At 46.0% G+C, this 20,753-nt stretch overlaps 1 protein-coding gene across 1 annotated transcript in view; it reads right to left on the bottom strand.

The window, feature by feature from the left end:
• The window catches only part of BLOC1S5 (biogenesis of lysosomal organelles complex 1 subunit 5), a 39,542-nt gene extending 19,941 nt beyond the window's left edge, over positions 1–19,601 (bottom strand). Inside the window, exons 1-4 of the mRNA XM_075921282.1 lie at positions 19,195–19,601; positions 16,403–16,485; positions 7,651–7,780; positions 4,233–4,291 (exon numbers count right to left, since the gene is read on the bottom strand). Coding sequence (XP_075777397.1) covers positions 4,233–4,291; positions 7,651–7,780; positions 16,403–16,485; positions 19,195–19,300 — 378 coding nt within the window. The 5' untranslated portion in view covers positions 19,301–19,601. The remainder of the gene's footprint in view (positions 1–4,232; positions 4,292–7,650; positions 7,781–16,402; positions 16,486–19,194) is intronic.
• Positions 19,602–20,753: the final 1,152 nt, after the last annotated feature.

The raw sequence follows: 20,753 nt of genomic DNA, 5'->3' as shown, positions 1-20,753 counted from the left end.
TATAGTCCATAAGCAAAGCTATAGTCAGAGAGTGGTAAAGTTGCACTGTTAGAAATTCTGAGGTCAAGGTATGTCAGAATTAAGAAAAACATCAGAGATCAAAAAACTCAGAATACACATGCAACCCCACTATGGCTTCTTGTACGTACACAATATTACCGTTTTTAAGATTACTTGGTACCACAGTGACAGGTATGGCATAAAAATCTAATCTGGGGGGAAAAAGAGAAACATATAAACCATATTCTTAAAGTTTGCAATAAATGGGATAAAGGTAGATTATGTCTGTATCTCTTTTCCATATCGAACAAATATGTTAAAAACATTACGTTTGTAAAGTCAAGCCCTCAGAAGACAAGAAATTCTAGAATTAAGGTTGTCTGTTCCTGGTGTAGGGTTACATAGTTAATGAGGCTGCTTACAGGATTTCTTTCCTTATTCTTAGTTTTATTTTAATAAAATAACTTGAAACACCTCATTTTCTATTGTATGCAATCATAATAGACCTCATTAGGATTCAAACAAAAGAATTCAAAATCAACACCAAAGATCTCTAACTACTTCAAGGAGTAACTTCACTTACAGCAGTAATAGGTAGTTACCTTCGATGTGGATCATTCATTAGAGAAGATAGTGACATTTTTATAGATTTTAAGGCCAGAACGGGCCATCATCTAGTCTGACCTCTTGCATTATACAGGCCATAGATTTTATCCAGGTTAAAAAAGTTCTACTATGCTATGCAAATGGCAACTTCCCTGGCTATTTGTTAATTTGGCAGAATCTCACCTAATTTTCACAGGGATAGCAAAAGATTCCTTGCTATCCCTTTAGAAATTTAATTTTTTTGCTCCACACTGCGGACATTTAATTATTAAAAATTCTGAATTCTTCCTACTCTATCAAAGGCTATGCACAAAATTAGTGAACAAACAAACCTCTGCCTGACTCTCTCTTTACATGTTCTCTGTTGTTCCATACCATAAAGTTTCCTTGAGAGTGGGGTTTGGAGGGATTCCTTTGATCAACCCCTTTTACAGATTCTTCCACCTATTCAATAGCATACATACGTGGTAGACTATCTAGTTTTATTCTTAAAATGTCTATAGTCTTCTTTTCTGGGAAATTCACAGATTAAAAAAAAAGGACTCTCTGACGAATCATAGTATTTATTATATAGTGGTTAAATTTAATACCTAGTTCTAAGACATTTATTTTGGATGGCATTTAGATATCTGTACCATTTGGTGAAGTTCCAGTTGTCACATCCCCACATGAAGAGGAAACCAACATTTGAGTTGAAGATTCATGGTTTGTTCTTTAAATTGTAGATTTTTGATCACCAAATCTTGTTTAAACTGGTGAGTACAACTGCCACTTTGCCAATTTGTGATATTTCCTTGGGAGCATCGCCATTAACTTGTACTTTACTATCAAGATATGCAAGTTGACTAATTTCTTGTATTCCTTTTCCACATAAAGCAAATATTTGGTTCAGAGTTGCTGGAGTTTCTCAGTTTTGCTTTTCATATGTAATTATTAACCCTGTCTTTTTTATATCGGTTGAACTGCCACAAAGTTATGCTGGTAGCAAAATCAAGATCTTCTAGAGTATTGCTGAGACATTTGACACCTGTTCTGAATCTGTGTTAACTTCTTTATGAGAAAAAGTAATGGAAATGCCAAAAAAAACCAAACAAACCCAAAACAAGCAAACCAAAACACCACAACAAGCCACACTTTGGCAAAAATACTCATTTTTCCCTAACCTCACTCTTGAAACTGTTAAACTATTTTTCTTGAAACTATCAAAAAGCTTCAAACTGAGGCAGAGTCCAAACATAGAACATTTCAATCTAAATTAAAAGCAACTGGAAATGGGAATTTATACTTTGAAATGTTAGGTAATCTTATCTATGTGCCCTGCTCCACCTCATTCATATATATATGAATTCATTCTCAAAACTTTAAGATGGATATTTTTATGGTGTCCTATCTATCCCCTAAGTCAGGAAAAAAAGAAAAACATTTCACAGACTGGAAATATATGACTAGACACTCAGTGGTGGATAAACATGAGAACCTATAGAATGCTACCTCATTCAACGGATACTTTTGGAGGCACACAGAAATCACTTTACACCTAAATTAACCCACTATGTATGAACAGTACAGTACTTCTTCATTTAGAAGTTTCATAATAGTAACTAAGTGGAATTGCACCAAAGGAATTTGCAAGGGGCTAAATAATGTCATTCAAATTAAAATAAAATTAAATAAATAAAAGTCACCCTCCCTGAAAGTGACCAGATATGGGAAGTTTCAACATATGAAGTTAAAGTTTTGCCACACAATCTGAAAAGAAACATGCACACAACATTAACTGTAGCTATGACCAATACTTCACTTATAAACTTGATACTTGAGCGGGGAGATATAGTACAATGAACATTCTGAAACAAACAAGCCACCTGTTTAAATTTCACCTCAGAAAAAAGAAGCAGAATTCCAAGAGGCAATAGATTCCTCTAATTTTCTATCTACATTTCACTGTTAGGTACAATGAATCCAAATGTTAGCAAAGCCTATAACATACTTTGCACAGTGCCAGTACCCAACTGCAACTATATTAGTCATCTCTGCTGATCATCAAAAGCAGGACATATTGCAAGGAAAAGAAGGAAAATTGTGAACAAATGCTGATACACACCACTGCATGTCTTAGTTCATATGACTAGGCCAGAATCGGAGCTTTGGTATTTTCTGCATCTCCACATAATTATAAAGTACCATTTTCAAATACAATCATGAAAGGTGAAATGGGAAAATGTAGAAGTACCATAGGAAACTAATTTCTTGTACAATTTTCCAAATTTGAGGTTTAGACTAGATGTAATTCAAACAAGCAAAAAGTGCAGCCCATTGAGGGATTCCAGTGATTCACATATTCCTATAATATGGCCTTTCATTAAATAACCAGTGCACCAGCATGAAATGCTTCCTTTTCAACAAGCAATAACATGCTCAATGTTTTCAGTTAACCAGGAAAGCTTTACATTTCCATTCTGGTAGGTTCGTGGATGTTTTTTGTTCCACAGAAAATAAGGGTTTTTTTGTTTTTTGGTTTTTTTTTTTAAATTTTGTCCATATGTGATAAATACCACACTCTGAGCAAAGAGAGAGAAATTTTTAAAGATGTTTCCACATATTTGAAGAGTATGGGAGGAGCTGATGGCTCTATTAGTCTTGTCTACTACATATTTTAGAATGTTTGTCTGTTTGTTCAAGAACTCCTAAATGGTAAGAGCTAGGGCCACCAAATTCAGTATACAGCTCTTATAACATAAAGCAACGTAAGGGTTTGGTCGTGCCAGAAAAATGGGATGTGCCTGGAAAGGGACTGCTTCTCATAAAACTGTTCAAAAAAGAGACAGACTCATCAGGCAGGTGAAAGGTAGGCTCACATCCCTAGGCACCAGTTAGGCAGAGTGTGTGGGGGATGCGTGAAACCCTTCTCCCCAAATTGTATGGGGACGATGCTAGCTGTTTCACTTCATCATTGTCAGGGAGCAAGGGGAAAGTGCACAAGCTCAACTGAATTAAGGACCTAAGCAATGCTGGGTAAATGTGCTAGTATTCCTATAACATACATTGATGTATTGTCTGCTTTATTCAACTCCTTCTTACATATGAAGAAGTTATTCCAAAGGAAGCTGCATTTTTAGTAAATGACATTAAAAATGTATTCCTAAATCATATTATACTGAAGGATTTTTAGGTAGCAAGAAGATTTGCTGTGGATGAGTGTGAGAGCCTTCTATTTGGGTTACATCAGGGTTGGGGAACCTAAGGGCCGGGGGGTGGAGGGGAGGGCAGATGCAATTCCTAGCTTGCCTGGATCTGGCCCCCGCACTGGTACTCCAGCCTCACACCAGCTCCTCCCCTAAGTGGCTGGAACACAAAAAATCTGCTAGTCTGGGCCCCGCCCCCCCAGGCTCTGGTGTGTGGGAGAATGTGGGGAGTGTCTTTCTCCTTCTCATTCAGGGACCACGTCAGTGAGGGATTGTTGTTTTTGTTGGGGGGTGGGGGAGTGAGGGGAGAAGGTTGGCTTTTTTTTTGGCTTCTCACTTGTGTGTGGCTCCTAAATGATTTTTCCAAGGATCAGTGGACCTCAACCCCAAAAAGGGTTTTCCACCCCAGGTTATATTATAAATACACCCATCGGTCTTTACCTTTCTTTCTTCCTGCTCCCTCTGCTGGAGTCTGTGGATCTTATCATTGGCTGCTTGCACTGAAACAAATAAATTGCAGTTTATTAATCAGCTGTCCTAGCTCAAAGAGAAGCCAGACTGAAATAAGCTTAAAACCCACGAGGCTACTGTGAGACTATCACTATATATAAATACTGTAGGTTTTGCTCACTGGGGTCACTTACCTTTGGATTGCAAAGCTTGGTCATTATTTGGAGAAGGTACTCTACAATGCTAAATATGTTGCACCCTTGTGCTTTCTAGAAGCCAAAAAGAAAAGGCAGCCAAGTCCTCCGGTGCCCATATTCCACAATATTGCTGACAAATTACTGTGCACTACTCAGCACCTCAAAATACTTAAACATCTTATAAACTAATAACTAGATCCAGATGAGGTGAACACTAAGTTTGGTTGTTTCTTTATAACTTGTTTTCATTTTTTCCCCAAATAGAAATGATTTAATACAAAAAATTATATAAGAAGAGAGCATTTTTAAATTGGAGCCAGTCTCTGCTCTATTGTTTTTCTAGCTCTGCAAAAATGCGTTAGTGACAATGGTAACTGTATACCTAGCCAGTTTCAGATTTGTTGGTCATCGTATTGCATACATGCTGTGCACAATGGAACACGCTCATTTTCCCCCTCAATAGGTGTCTTGCACTCACCAATACAAAACTTAGTTTCCTGAAATATGTATCAGTCTCTCATTTCTCGTTATAATCATTAAAGCAGCAGTACTCTCATACAGATTACACAGCTAAGCACCTAAAAATCAGGCAATAGAAATATCAAAGTTGCTATGCCCCCTACTGTGCATATATTTGGTTACAGGCTTTACTTACATGACTGTATTCTTTGAGAAGTAGTATATGAAGTATACATTTTTTCTACAATTTTTATTGCATATGTAGCGTCTCCTACTATGTATTACTTTATATATGTCAGAGCCCAGGCAAACCACATGAAAATTAAAGTATATACATATTAAAAGTTAAATATAACAGAATAAAATATAAACTATATAATTTTACAGCAAGATTGAATTTTGTAGTTAATTACATAATCTTTTGATTTATGCCTAAGAAAGGCTGTGAAATTAAAGTATAAAATACAGAGGCTGTGACAAAGCTAATAAAATACAAACCTTGGAAGAGCCACATTCCCCCCCACTGCTGCCTCTAATAGAGATAGGGTGACCAGATGGGTTTCAAAAAAATACCGGACGCACATGATCTCAGAACAGTGGGGATACCAGCCAGAAGGGGAGTGGGGTTGGCCGGGAGAGGGTTGGGGGAAGCAGAACTGGCCCGGGGGAATCGGCTGGCGGGAAGCAGGGCTGGCTAGGAGGGGTTTGCGGGTAGCGATGCTGGCCAGGTGAGATTAAGGGAAGGAACCAGCTGGTGGGAAACAGGGCTGGCTGGGAAGGGGTTGGGGGGAGCGGAGCTGGCCGGGGGAGATCGGGGGAAGGAACTGGCCAGTGGGAAGCAGAGCTGACCGGGAGAAGGTTGGGGAGAGGGGGGCTGGAGGGGAGGCGGGAGGGGGAAACCGGCCAGTGGGGAGTGGGGATGACCCCCAGAGTGCTGCCCGTCCCGCGTGCAGTCCCAGCGGGATGCATAGGCATAAGTCTTCACTGCATAAAGTCTAAGCTATAAATGATATAACTGGATGGTTATGACTAGGAAACTAACACTGTATCCACATACAAGAATGACGGAGAGAGCACTCAACATCCAAAAGTTTAAAACAGAAAGTTCAGTTCCTTTTATGATTACTTTAAAGCCTCTTCATTGGCTTCACTAGGAGTTTTCAGACTCTAAAAATGCAGCCAAACTTACTATGTAAATTAGGGATGTTAGCAAATGTTTATTTTTGAATTTGAAAAATTCTGTGGTTACACATCTACACACAGGGGTCCAGGCAGGAGCCGGTGCTCGCCCGCCCCCCAAATACAGAGGCAACAGCATGAGGGTGGAGGGGGAAGGTAGCTCTGCAGAGCTGATGTGTATAGGGAGCCAGCTTGAAAGCCGGCTTCCATGTGTACTGCCTGCCCACCCCTCACACTTCTGCCTCTCTATTTAGGGTTGCCAGGTGTCCAGTTTTGAACAGGACAGTCCAGTATTTCAGCTTTCTGTCCAGGAAACAAATTGAGAAAATACTGGACATATAAATGTCCAGTATTTTCTAATTAAGTACGTTTCATTATTATCAGGAGTATCAGTATGTAGTTGCGTAGTGCCTGGCTGGTAGACATGCTCACGCAGTGCGAGCATGTCTACCAGCCAGGCAGTACGCAGCTACATAGTAGAGAGGAAAGGAGGCGGGGCCAGGGTGGGACTGGACTTGCCCGTGCACCCCACTAAGACCGCACGCAGGACAGGGAGCAACCTGGGATCTGCGTGCGCCAGGGTCATCCCCGCTCCCTGCCAGCCGGTTCCCCGCCCCCGGCTAGCTCCACTCTCCCCAACCCACTCCCGGCCAGCCCTGATTCCTGCCAGCTGGTTCCCCCGGGACAGCTCCGCTCCCCCCAACCCGCTCCTAACCAGCCCCACTCCCCTTCCGCTGGCCGACTCCCGCCTCCCCCCGTTCTGAGATCATGTGTGTCCGGTATTTTTTTTATACCCATCTGGTCACCCTATCTCTATTAGAGGCAGCAGCGGGGAGGGGGGAAATGTGGCTCTATGGGAGCTGGCTCCTCCCGAGCACTAGCTCTCACCTGTCTCCCCACGCTGCTGCCTCTGTGGGAGGCAGCAAAGTGGGGAAAAGATGGCTCCCTGTGTGTTATGGCTCCTGCCTGTGCCCCCTCCCATTCTCATGCTGCTGCCTTTTATACAGAGACACTAGTGCAGGGAGTGGGGGGATGTCCAAATGGCTCCGTGGGAGCTGGTGGTTGTGTACTGGCTCCTGCAGAGCACCACATTGCCCCCTCTCAAGCACCAGCTCCCACCTGACCCTGCCCATGCTGCTGCCTCTGTGACTTATGCACAAGACTTATTCTTAGGGCTCTCAAGCAACTAAAAAATTTAATTGTGATCCCTGGCTCAGCTGTGAGGCGGCGGCTCCTTTGAAACACTGCCACTGCACGTTTCAAAGGAGCAATGGAGCCTGGGGTCAGCTGGGGAGTCCCCAGCTGATCCCGGGCTCCACGTTGCGCTGCCCCTTTGAACGCCACAGCGGTGCTTCAAAGGGGCAGTGCAACATTAACGCCTGCGATTAATGCATTACAAAATTTAACGTGTTAATCCTGGACTGCGTTAATCGCAGGCGTTAACGCATGTCAATTGACAGCCCTACTTATTATATGATAGCAATTTTAGCAAGGATCATAATTTGAGTTCCAACTTTTTGAAATTATTATTTTTTAAATACTATGATATAGAAAACTAACTACTTCTTGCTTACATCTCTTGAATGCTTCATTCAGATTGTCACGCATCACCTGTTCACATGTAGGGAGAGTTTGGTCATTTGTTTCACAGATCATGGTCTTAAGGTTTTCAAGAACTCTCACTTCTCGGAGGCCACGTTTTTCCTGTTAGGAAAAGTGAAAATGGAAAGTTCTTTTCATTAGCACATACCATATGTGGCTCTTTACAATGATTGTAAAAAGAAAAAAAATGAGCACAAATATTAAAGAAAGGCTGGATAGGAAAGGAGTCTAATAAGATGTAGATCTTAACCTTTTCAGTGCCATACCCTTTTCCTTCAAAATGTAAATGTGTGTGAAAATAATTATTTTTAGAAATAATCTTTTAAAACCTCAGAATACTATTTATTTTGCTAAAGTTTTACTGCCATCTTGTGGCAATTATTTTTCACTCGTTCAAAATGAAGCTTGTCTAACTAACATTTTCTCCTTTACCTCAGTAATACATCAACCTTATTCGTTAACAGCTGGATACAATTCATCATTCTTTAACTGTTTTCTTACCTTTTGTAAAAATATAAAGAATCAATAGCTAAATATTCTGCAAGAAGTTAATCATACTGTGGCAACATCCTTAAAGCAACTAAATATACATGTATATATGCACATAATACATTAAGCCTGAATTTGTTTTTAAATGTAACAATACACAGAATGGAACAAGGACATTTCTACCATACAGAACTAAAAACTAAATTAACTGAAAACATATTTTAAAAAAATACAGGTAAATTTGATGGCCAGTGAAATTATGATTCAAAGCACTGGTTAGAATGTTGTAATACAAGTGGGTCCTGTACCTCTTTCTGCACCCAATAAATCTGTAAACTAGCATGTCAGGAATTCTTCATTCACAAATATATTCATGCGCTGAACCTGCAAACCGCCCCATGCAGCAAAACCCTGCACTTAGGTATAACTGATACAAACAGGGGTACATATAGGCAGATAACAGAAGTCCTCCCACAAAGATCTGTTTGTAAAATAAGTCTTAGTGTAACAAAGATAATGTCACAAATGAAACTAGTAATGGTTTAAAACCAATCACCAGCACCTATACAACATAATAGGATTGGAACTAAAGAATACAGTACTTAGTAAACTACCAGATAAGTTTAATACTTTTGTAGAAGCAGTTAATCCAAGTACAGTAAAACTCCATGGCTATGTCTACACTCACGGCTTCTTGCACAAGTACAGCTGTTCTTGCACAAGAATCTGCAGAGCATCCACTCTGCCCGCCCGCTCTTGCACAAGGAAATTTACAGTACGGCGTGGTAAGAGAGGGCTCCCTGCGCAAGATTTACGCTCTTTTTTATCAGGTGTAAGCCCTATTGCGCAGGAGCTCTTGCTCAAGAGGGCAGTGTGGATGCTCGGCAGGGATTTCTTGCGCAAGAAAGCTCTATGGCTAAAATGGCCATCAGAGCTTTTTTGCGCAAGAGAGCGTCCACACTGCCATGGGAGCTCTTGCGCAAAAGCACAGCACGCACATGGCAGTGCGGACATTTTCTTTTGCAAGACTTCTTCCACAAGAACCCTTGCACAAGATGTTCTTGCGCAAGAAGCCGCCAGTGTAGACATAGCCCAATTGTCCGGCATCCAGTGGTCTGGCACTCCTGATAGTCTGGCACCAACTGCAACCCAGAAGTACTCCGACCAGCTGGACAATTGGAGCTGCTCTGCCCCCGGCTTCCCCAAGTTCACCGCTGGTCAGTTTCAGCAGCGGTGGACTTGGGGAAGCCCTAGGGCAGAGCACCCCAGCTGCTCTGCCCTCAGCTTCCCCAAGTCTGCCGCTTCTGAAACTGACCAGCGGCTGACTTGAGGAAGCCAGGGGCAGAACAGCTACGCTTCGTCTACACTGGCCCCTTTTCCGGAAGGGGCATGTTAATTTCAGAGATCGCAATAGGGAAATCCGCAGGGGATTTAAATATCCCCCGCGGCATTTAAATAAAAATGTCCGCCACTTTTTTCCGGCTTTTAGAAAAGCCGGAAAAAAGCGTCTACACTGGCCCCGATCCTCCGGAAAAAGCTCCCTTTTCCGGAGGATCTTATTCCTACTTCAAAGTAGGAATTCCTTTGAAGTAGGAATAAGATCCTCCGGAAAAAGGCGCTTTTTCCGGAGGATCGGGGCCAGTGTAGACGCTCTTTTCTGGCTTTTCTAAAAGCTGGAAAAAAGCGGCGGACATTTTTATTTAAATGCCGCGGGGATATTTAAATCCCCCGCGGATTTCCCTATTGCGATCTCTGAAATTAACATGCCCCTTCCGGAAAAGGGGCCAGTGTAGACGTAGCCCTAGAGTGCTGCCGGGTTGGTCCCACAGCACTGCCCTTTCTCACACTGCGCAGTTCCCCGCTGACCCCCCAACCCCAGACTCCTCATAGTCCCCCTTCCAGTACTCCGACATATCTGATAATCCGGCACCCCCTGGGTCCTAAAGGTGCCAGATTATCGGAAGTTTACTGTATCCAGACAGAAGTCCAAATTCGGTAATAGCTACAGCAATAATGAAAGAACTCATAGCAACTATATCCACAAATGATCATGCTTATTTTTAGGATCAGCATCTCAATTCTCATAACAGTCCCCTTCAAATTACGCTGTGAATTAAGGTTACTGTATACTGTATCATATCTAGCAATATATTCACTGATGTCTCTCCCACTGAACTAATTAGCCAATCAGACCTTGCTTAGCTTAAGACCCAGTAATATCATATGTTATGCACAGATTGCATCTAGCACACTTTCATGCAAACATATTTTTAAAATATTCCATTAGACCAAATCAGTAACAAGGTTGGTCAAATCAACACTTGTAAGTAGTTGCACACATTAAATGACTAACCCTTCATATGCCAAACAAAATTTGATCCTTTATGTTTGTTTGTGCTCACAGCTCCCAAACAATCAAGGAAAACTCACCTATTCACTCACTTAGACCTGGTCTAACTAGGAGTTAAGGTTGAATTTAGCCATATGAGGGTGATTTTCTAAACAATATGTGCACACTACCAAGCCCGTTCTGTCAACTCTAAGGGCCACTGAAGTTGATTTCAGTACTCCTGCTTTTACACTGAGCAATTCAAAATTCAACCTTGCATGGTCAAATTTACAGTATTGTAGACCCAGGATTGTGAAAGTCGACATTTTTGGCCTCCAGGAGGCATCTCACAATGCCCCACTGTGACCACTTTGGCCAGAACTTGAACCTTTACTATTCTCCAGATGAACAGGAAAAGTTCTGGGAAAATTTGAATTTCATTTCCCATGTGACCAGCATTTCAAGTATACCTCAGAGCAGGCAGCACACCTGAGCAGCACATGTGGCCATGAGTTCAAGTTCCATGAGCTCCAAATGAGCACCAGCATTGAGTATGAAGAAGATCCTAAACCTCACTGAGGCAAGGGCAGAGGAATCCTTTCTCTTTGAATGCTGAACCAGCAAAAGAAACCCCAATATCTATGCAAAGATTGCAAGTGCATGGTGGAGAAAGGATATGCCAAGGGATGCCCAGCAGTGTGGAGTTAAAATAAAGGAGCTGAGGAAGTTCTATCACAAGATAAATGAGGCAAGTGGGCTGTCTGGTGCATCGCTGCAAACATGCCGCTTCTACGACCAGCTGCATGTGCTCCTACAGGGGATCCAACCAGCTTCCCAAGCTAGATCATGGAATCCTCCCAAGACACAAGGCAGCAGTGTGGAGGACAGTGTAGTGGAGGGGGGGGGGAGAAGAGGAGGAGGAGGACACAGAACATGGCCAGCCAGTGAGCGGCAAGAGCCAAGAACTTTTTATAACCTTGGAGACGATCCCCTACTCCCAGGACGCCTCACAGTCGGGCACTGATCCTGGGAATGGCACATCTGGTGAATTCACAATTTTTTTCTTGCTACAAGCAGGCTAAGGCAATTGGATATGATGAGTGGTACACACTATGTTTACACAGTACAGGGGGCCCAGAACAATTTATTAATGCATCTGGAGATGGAGCAGGAATCCTCCCTGCATGTCTCCATGAAACTCTCAGGGTATGTCTACACTACAAAGTTAATTCGAACTAGTGGAGCGCTTAGTTCGAACTAGGTAAACCTCATTCTACGAGGACTAAGCCTAGTTCGAACTTACTAGTTCGAATTAAGGGGTGTATAGCCTCTTAATTCGAACTAGTGGGAGGCTAGCCCTCCCCAGCTTTCCCTGGTGGCCACTCTGGCCAACACCAGGGAAACTCTATTGCCCCCCTCCCGGCCCCGGCCCCTTTAAAGGGGCACGGGCTGGCTACGGTGCCCGTGCCAGGTGCAAGCCTGCCAACACCCAGCCAGCAGACCCTGCACCTGGCACGGATCGAGCCACCCACCTGATGCCCCCCAGCCCTCCCCCTCTTCCCGGGACCAGGCTGGCGGCTCCCGGGAGCTTGCCCAGGACCACAAGAGGTGGGCACCCGCCTGGTCTAGTGCGGACATCGTGGACCTCGTCCACGACCTCCGCACTAGGCACAGGAAAGCGGCCGTCTGGGGCAGGAGAGCTGCCAGCCTGGCCACCCAGGAGCAGGTTTGCATGAAAATCAAGGTGGTCCACTGAGACCCCCGACCCTGAGCCCTGAGCTTAGAATGGCCGTACTGGGTCAGACCAAAGGTCCATCTAGCCCAGTAGCCTGTCTGCCGACAGCGGCCAACCCTAGGGACCCTGGAGGGGAATGGACCAAAGACAGTGACCAAGCCATTTGTCTTGTGCCATCCTTCTCCAGCCTTCCACAAACTTCGGGCAGGGACACCACTCCTACCCCCTGGCTAATACCACTCCATGGACCCAACCTCCATGAATTGATCTCACTTCTCTTTAAGCTCTGTTCTAGTTCTAGCCTTCACAGCCTCCTGCAGCAAGGAGTTCCACAGGTTGACTATTTGCTTTGTGAAGAACTTTCTGTTATTAGTTTGAAGCCTGCTACCCATTCATTTCATTTGGTGTCCTCTAGTCCTTCTATTATGGGAACTAATGAAGAACTTTTCTGGATGCACCCTCTCCACCCCACTCATGCTTTTATAGACCTCTATCATATCCCCCCCTCCATCTCCTCTTTTCTAAGCTGAAAAGTCCCAGTCTCTTTAGCCTCTCTTCATATGGGACCTGTTCCAAACCCCTCATCATTGTAGTTGCCCTCCCCTCTCCCACCTCCTTTTCCCAGTCTCCCCCAGTTTTGTTCAATAAGGAGAGAGTCTATTTTTGAACACAATTGTCCTTTATTTTGTACATCAGGAAGGGGGGCTAGGGAAGGGTAAGTGGAAGGAGGTGAGGGAGGAATGGGGTATGAGCCCCCGATGGGGAGGACTGGGCTGTCTCTGCGGGCTTCTGGGGGTGGAACCTCTCCTGCAGCCCCCCAATTGCCCCCCTCCAGATGGCAGCCTGCGGCAAGTGCAGCCGGTCTGATGGCCTAGTGCTGTGATGTGCCCAGTGTGGGTACTCCGGGCAATCCAAGCCAGGACTGCTTTGCAAGCAGGGCACCCCTGAGAACTGTCTGTCCGGGGTGGGGGTCGGGTCCTTTTAAGCACAGCCCTCGGCTAGCCTGAGACAGCAGCTCCACGCTCTAAGTCCTCATCTGAGTCCCTGCCGGCACTGCTTCCGGCCATCCTTAACCCCGGTTCAGGGTCCACTTAATGTGGACATGCTAGTTTGAATTAGCAAAACGCTAATTCGAACTAGTTTTTTAGTCTGGATGCGTTAGTTCGAATTAGCGCTGTAGTGTAGACATACCCTCAGATAGGAATGCTCTGAGCCTTCTCACAAGGTTTCTGGAGGGCAGCCTTATTCCATCCTCCATAGTAGGACACCTCCAGGGTAGGACACCTTTCCATGCTAAGCCAGCAGTAAGTGGTCTGGTGTCATTGCTTGCATTGATATAGAGCCATGGTCCCCAACACGGTGCCCGCGGGCGCCCGCGGGGACATTTGTCGGTGCTCAGGGCTGGCCTGGTCCCGGGCACGTGGCGCATGCGCAGTGCCGGAGCCGGCCCCGGGGGCGCACGGTGAGCGCCGGCCCTGGGGGCGCCGCGGATTGACCCCCGCGGCGCATGGGGGGGGGGGAGAGCGCCAGCGCCGGCCCCGGGCGCGCGGCGCTGGGGGGAGGGTGGGGGGGAGAGAGCGCCAGCGCCGGCCCCGGGCACGCGGCGCTTGGGGGGAGGGGGAAAGAGCGCCGGCCCCGGGCGCGCAGCGCTTGAGGGTAGAGCGCTGGCCCCCGGAATGCGGCTATGGGGGCCCCCAGAATGCGGCTATGGGGGCCCCCGGAATGCGGCTATGGGGGGGCCCCGCCCCCCCGGCGGGTGAACGGCCACGCCCCCTGGTGCCCAGCAACCCCAAATGGTTGGGGACCACTGATATAGAGTGACCAAGAAGCCTTGGTGATAAGTGCAGTGTACATTTCCAAATAGATGAAATATTTGTATTGCACCTACGAATACACACTCTCTCTAATACACTTAGGCATTTGGAGGTGTCTGGAATATTAAGGTATTTTGTTCTATATATAACAAATATATATTTGTTCTATTTTGCACTTCCACACTAGGTTGCAGACACTGTAAAACATAGGTTTTGTTTAGACTACAAAAATGGTCAAGTTTACTTCAGGTTTCTCTCTCTGGTATCCCACAAATTGAGTCAGATTTTTCCCTTGAACGCCTATAACTGATGAGTATGTAGCTAAGATAGGCCAATTCTGGCAAGGAACACTCTCTGGCAGTGGGTGCATGTGAGATCTCTATCTCTGTCAGCGCCGACACCAGCGGTGCTGATGCGGACCTAGGCATCCTCCTTACGTTAGACTCTCTGACTTTCTCCATGGAGACGTCACTTGATCACAAAGTGTCGTGCACTGTTCTTGATGGTGGTCCTCCAGGTTACCTGATACTTCACCTGCCTCTCCCAGGTGTCAGCATCAATGCCACACTTTACCAAGGTATTCTTAAGGACATCCCTATAGTGCTTCCTCTGCCCACCACGAGACCTCTTTCCAGTCCTCAGCGGAGCATAGAAAATTTGTTCAGGCAAGCATGTGTCAGGCATCCTGACCATGTGCCCAGATCATCATAGCTGCCTGTGGACGACTACTGCCTCGATGCTGCAGGAATCAGCTTCTGCAAGGACACTAATGTTGGTCAATCGGTCCTGCCATGTGATGCCCAATATTCTCCTGAGGTACCTTTGGTGGAATTTCTCCAGATCTTTAATATGTCATCTATAGGGAGTCCAAACTTAAGCTCCATATAACAACGCTGGGATGACTACGGCATTGTAGACATCAATCTTGGTCTGCATCTTGATGTCACAAGGCGCTCGGGCGGCCCCGGGGCACATGCTGGCGCCGGGTGCAAGGGCATCCCCACCCCTGGCGTGCCCCAGGACGTGCAGCCCCACCCCCGGGCGCCCGGCGTGTGAGTGGCCCTGCCCCCGGGCGCCTCTAAAGGTTGGGGACCACTGCCTTACGTTAATTTGTTCAGTTGTGTCACCACTGGAGTGTCATGTATGGCATCCAATTGTGCACCAATGAATTCCAGGTGTTATACCAGTGCTAAAGTCTATTGTCATGCAGATGGCTCAGAGTGTGTCAGTCTCTGATGGGGCCTTGAGGAGACAGTTATCCAAATATGGAAAGACAATGCTTGTTTTCTTCCAAAGGAAACCAAAAAGACCTTGAAGAACCCCCAGGGGGCTGCTAACAGCCTGAAAGGCAGTACACTGTAGTGATAGTAGTCTTTTTTTACAACAAATCAGAGAAATCACCTTTGGACAGGGTGAATTATAATATGAAAGAATGCATCTTAAAGATTGAAGGTCAAGAACCAGTTCTGCAATAATAGTAGAGCAAAAATATAATAATAATTCCAGTGCTGCAATAATAGTGGTAAGAGTAACCATCTTGTAGAGTTGCAGTTTGCATTTTAAACAAATTCATCAAAGGTCCAGGATGGGGCACCAACCACCAGTTTTCTTCTGGATCAGAAAGTAATGGGTTGGACCAGACCTGCTGCAGCCAGCACCCCTCCACTTGCCCCAACTCTGCTGTGGCCCCTCTCTGCCATGGTGCCCCTCCCCTAGTCTGAACCCAGCCATGGCCAGAGCAGCCTGGACCTGCCATAGCCAGGGCGCCCTTCCCCTGACCCAAACTTAGCACTAGCCCAGACTTACTAGGCCAGAGAAAGAGTGCCTATCCTGTTACCCCATCCCCATGAGGGGGAGAGGCATCTCTCCCCTCAGTCCAGATGCTGCTGTTGAGATGAAAAAGCTGTAGGAAGTCCTCTCTCCCTGCCATAGCCCCAGAACACCCTCCTGCACTCCAAACCCTTCATTTCTGGCCCTACCACAGAGCTCACACCCCCAGCTGAAGTCCTCACACCCATGCACCTCCACCCTCTGCCTCAGTCTCAAGCTCCCTCCCATAAAGCAAACACCTCGGCCCCACCCCAACCACTAAAATGAAGGTGATGTGTTGCACACCTCTATGTTGGTGCACATTAAAAATGCACTCTGCACATTGGTGGGAAAAATTAGAGGGAACATTGGTAAAAGCCCTGTCCCCTGTGTTTGAAAGGAACAGGTATAGATATGGCTGTCATGATAGAAGATGATTTATTTCTCCCCTTACACAATGAGTTTGAGAGAAAGGTCCCTGGAAATATAAAACATATCAATGAAGTATCATTTTATACTACATTTTCTCTTTTAAAACAAACACTTACTTCAAATTCTTTAATAAAGTAACGTATTTCTCCTTGAATAATTGGCCTGTGATCCAGCAGTCGGGAATAAATTTCTCCAACATCTAGAAGAGTAATGAAATCCAAAGTTTTATTTTCTAAATACATACAGTAATCTGAAATAGGCTAAAGAACACTGTGAAGCATAATGTATGTCAACAAAAGCAGAAGTTAAAAATAAAAATACACCATTATCCAAAGGACAAGCAAACTAATAGAAGATTTCAACTAATGCTGTGTGATAGTATTAAATTAGATAGACTTCCTGGCTATTCAACAAACCCACCATCTTCAAACAAATGTCACAAAAAAAACAATATTCTGCCATACAGGTGCTTCTTGGCTGCTGTGAGAGTACAGGCGGGGTTTCTATTCCCCCACCTATTACCCACTGTTGGAGGTTTCACCCCCAAAGGATAGCTGTAATATCTGCTTCTGATGCTACTTAGATATGACAAGAAGCAAAGCAGAGTGATTGTTTCTTGTCAGTTTCCACTCTGCTACAGTTTGGGAAAGCTGTACGCATCAGTGAAGGCACATCTGCAACTCTAAAAGACAATACTACTCCAGTTTGGAACTAATTTGGAAGGTTTTCTTTGCAACTCTAGTGCCTAAGATATATATTTTGTAAATGAAAGCCTTGATTCTACAGTTGAGGGAACTTGCTTACAAATATTTCCTACCTGCCCCAGATAAGTGAGTTATTTCAAGTTTGGGAAAATGGAAATTATGGACAAAGTTTGCAATAAATACTGTTTATGGTAAAATGCTACATATCATCACTTAATGAATCTTACAAATTCTGATTTTTGTCCTACTTCAACCTCTACTTAATATCTGAAGAGCATACAGCCCTTGAAAAGGAAGGCAAGAAAAGTGGAAAATTTTAAAGGATAGGTGCAAGGATCTCTAAGTCTTCATTTTTAAGATATGGGTTCTTAAAGTTAGAGGTTTGTTAGGGGATCTCATTAAGTAAATCCATTTTCCAATGTGTGGGGCTCTGAAAATCTCACTGACTTGTTCAAAGCAAAGCTGCATGGCCAGCACCTCTGAAGATCCATACAACAATTAATGGGTTTAAAATTAGGCACTTAAATCTGAGAATATGGGTCTTAGTACAAAGAAACAGGATATAATTTCAATGGGTGAACGCAATACAAGAAAACACACGAACATGAGAGCCTACGAAAATCAGGCCACCACCGCATTTTGAGCTGCAGAAGCTAGAAAGGAAATGAAAAGGCAACAGTATTGTCCAGTGATTAAAAATGACATTCTTGCTAGGCCTACTTCAGAAGTGGAGAGTAGCATCAGAAGGAAGAGTTCAAAAACAAGTGTTATAAAATAATTGTTATAACAGGCTAGTTTGCTATCAGAGATAGGATACAGAACCAGATGGTTTCTGATCAAGTATGAACTGATTCATAGAGAAAGATGCAAGAAACTCTGTACGGAAAAATTATGCCATAATGTGTCCCTAAAAGTGTGTCTACACAGCACCCTAAACTTGAAATAAGATACGCAATTTGTGTAGCACAAATTGTATATCTTATTTCAAAACTATTTCAAAATAGTTTAGCTACACCGAGTCAAATTTCAAAACACCACACTATTTGGAGACATCCCTTATGCGATGAAGTTTACCGGGATGGCGAAATAGCGTGCCCATTATTTCAAAAAATATTTCGAAATAACAGGTGGCTTGTGTAGACGTGGGGTAGGCATAGATCAGCAGGGCCACTAACAGACAAGAAGTGGGGAGAAAGGGGGTGAGGAACTTGGCACCATGGGTACTCCATACTAAGGATGTTAGAAAGCCGGTAATCAGGTAACCATGTAACCACTGAAAATCTGAGTGGCTACACGCACCCACAGCGTGGGGTGACAGCCAGCTCTCCAGGAGCCAGTATGTGCTGTAAGCCAGCTTTTAAGATGGTTCCTAGTAGGGATGTAAGCTACTACTCAACTAGTTGCTTCCTTCCCCTCCCTTGCTTCCAGTAGAAAGTCCTGCTAGCCCCACCCAGGCTCTTGTACATTACAAAGGCTGAGGAACAGCAGGAAGTGAGGGGCCAGCAGGGAGTCTCTGCTGGCCCTCTTGTACATTTCAACGGCTGAGGCGCAGGGAGCATGGGGCCAGTCCCCCTCTGGCTTTGCGCTCCCTGAGGGGCTTGCACTTTTGCCCAGCTCCTGCTACAGTTCAAAGACGAAGGGACTAGTCAGTTGATGGACATTCCATGGACTATTCGATTAATTTAAATGTAACATCCCTAGTTCCTGGCATGTACCAGCTCCTGCCTACTGTCACCCTGCTCTGCCTGTGCACCAGGAGTGGGGCAGGAGCCTGTATATAACAGTTAACAAGACCCATTTAAATGGTTATACTTTTACATCCCTACTCTGCACCCACTCATTTATCCCCGTGAGTGCTCCAGTCCCAGGATACTGACCCACAATGCCAGGACCTATGATCACGGGTGCTCTTTAGCCAAACCCCGTTCTCGCTCCTCCCTGGATCTTGCTGAGCGCTCAGCCGCTCTGCAGGCTGGGGGGGGGGGGAGAAAGGAGAGAACTTAGGGTGACCAGGTGGGGACAGTCCCGCTATTTGGGGCTTCTGGCTCGTGCAGGCGCAGCCACCGGCCTGATGGGCCCCACTTGCTGCTGCCCGACTCCCGGCCAGCGCCGAGGCGCCCAGGGGGACGGGGCAGCGGGGTGAGGGGGCCGGGCGGAGCCAGCGAGGCGGGGCAGCGGCGGGAGGTCTCAGGGCGGCTCCTTACCCTTGATAACGGGATGGGCCGGCGCCCCCACCGAGTCCCGTTTCCGGCCGGCGGGGAGCGCGGGTGCCGCCGCGGGTTTCCCCGGGGTGCCGGGGCCGCCGCTCATGGTGCCGCGCGTCCAGCGCCGGCCGCACAGGGGCGCCCGACCGCGCTACGGGCGCCACCACGCGCATGCGCCGCGGACCCTGGGCAAGGCGGGAGGGAGGCGCCTGCGCTGAGGCGTCCCCGCGGTTTCACGTCGCCCTCTGCAGCCCTTTAGCTTCCTCTTCCTTCCCAACGCCTCGGTGTGACGTCACTGGGCTGCGCCGGGCTGGGCCGCCCTTCCTCGCGTCAGGGGAGTTCCTGCTCGCGCTGCTGCCGGGGTAACCGTGGTCCCCCTTTCGGCCTTGACTGAGCCGCGGGGAGTACACGCCCCCGTCACGTGACGACCCGCCCACATGTGTCACGCTGGCGCTAAGCTGACCCCGCCCCCCGCCGCGTCTCTCCCAGTGCGGCCCTGGCTTAGTCCTGGGCAGCGGCTTCTGCCCCCCGCCTGCTTGTCCCGGAGCCGCGGCAGGGCCCTGATACGGGCAAGCCCCGCCCTCCCCGTGACAGCTGGGCCCCGACTTCGCCCTGTTCATAGGACCGGGGGTAATCTCGCGCCTGCCGCGGCCGGCAGAGTGCAAAATGGTGTTCTCTGTACAACAGCTGAGCCGATGCAGCTCGGAAAGTAAAGCCACAGAAAATCAGAGCCCTAGGAGGACATTCAGAATAAAATCTCCCCGAGCAACCTTAACTCTGCCCTTTTGTGCCTGTGCATTGCAAATGGAGCAAAATGCAGGACAATGTAGCACTTTAAAGACTAACAAGATGGTTTATTAGATGATGAGCTTTCATGGGCCAGACCCACTTCCTCAGATCATCTTTGCCAGGCACTGCCGGAGTAAAAGTACATAGAAGTGGGTTTGGGTTATTGTTTGTTTGTTTGTTTGTTTTTGTACTTTGCTGTTTATTAAGTAGCCTTCACTGCAAGAGTCTGGATTCTTGTAAAGAATACCTTCATGTAAAATCATGCAGAAGAGTAGTTTTTTAAAAGAAAAAAAAATTGTAGAATTTTCTTCATAGCATCCAATGAGATAAAAGGATGCTTATAAAATGTGTAATAGCATCCTAAGGGGAAACAAGCTTCTGGGCCTCACATTTTGATACATGCTGACTGAGTTTGTGCTACAGTGCCAGGTGTGTGCAACTCTAGTCAGCCCTCAAGTGGTTGAGCTTTCTCTTATTTAGGAGGAGTCCTGGTTTAGGAAGTTATTCTGAGAAGTCAGAAATACCTGTTTTTCCTGTCTTTGTAAGAGGAACTGAGGCTAAATCAGCTGATAGGTTCTTTATGCACTGTGTTCCAACAATAAATACTTCCCATTAATACACCTCAAAGAGCTTTACAAGGGAGGTGAGTATCATTATCCTTATAGGTTACAGAGAGAGGCAAAGTGACCCACCTCACAGGCCAGTGGCAAAGTCAGGAATAGAATCCAGGTCTCCTGAGTTGCATGGAATGAGCAGCAGAGGCAATCAGT

Source organism: Pelodiscus sinensis, chromosome 2, assembly GCF_049634645.1.
Source record: "Pelodiscus sinensis isolate JC-2024 chromosome 2, ASM4963464v1, whole genome shotgun sequence".
NCBI lineage: Eukaryota > Metazoa > Chordata > Testudines > Trionychidae > Pelodiscus > Pelodiscus sinensis.
This window is presented reverse-complemented; position numbering and strand designations above follow the sequence as displayed.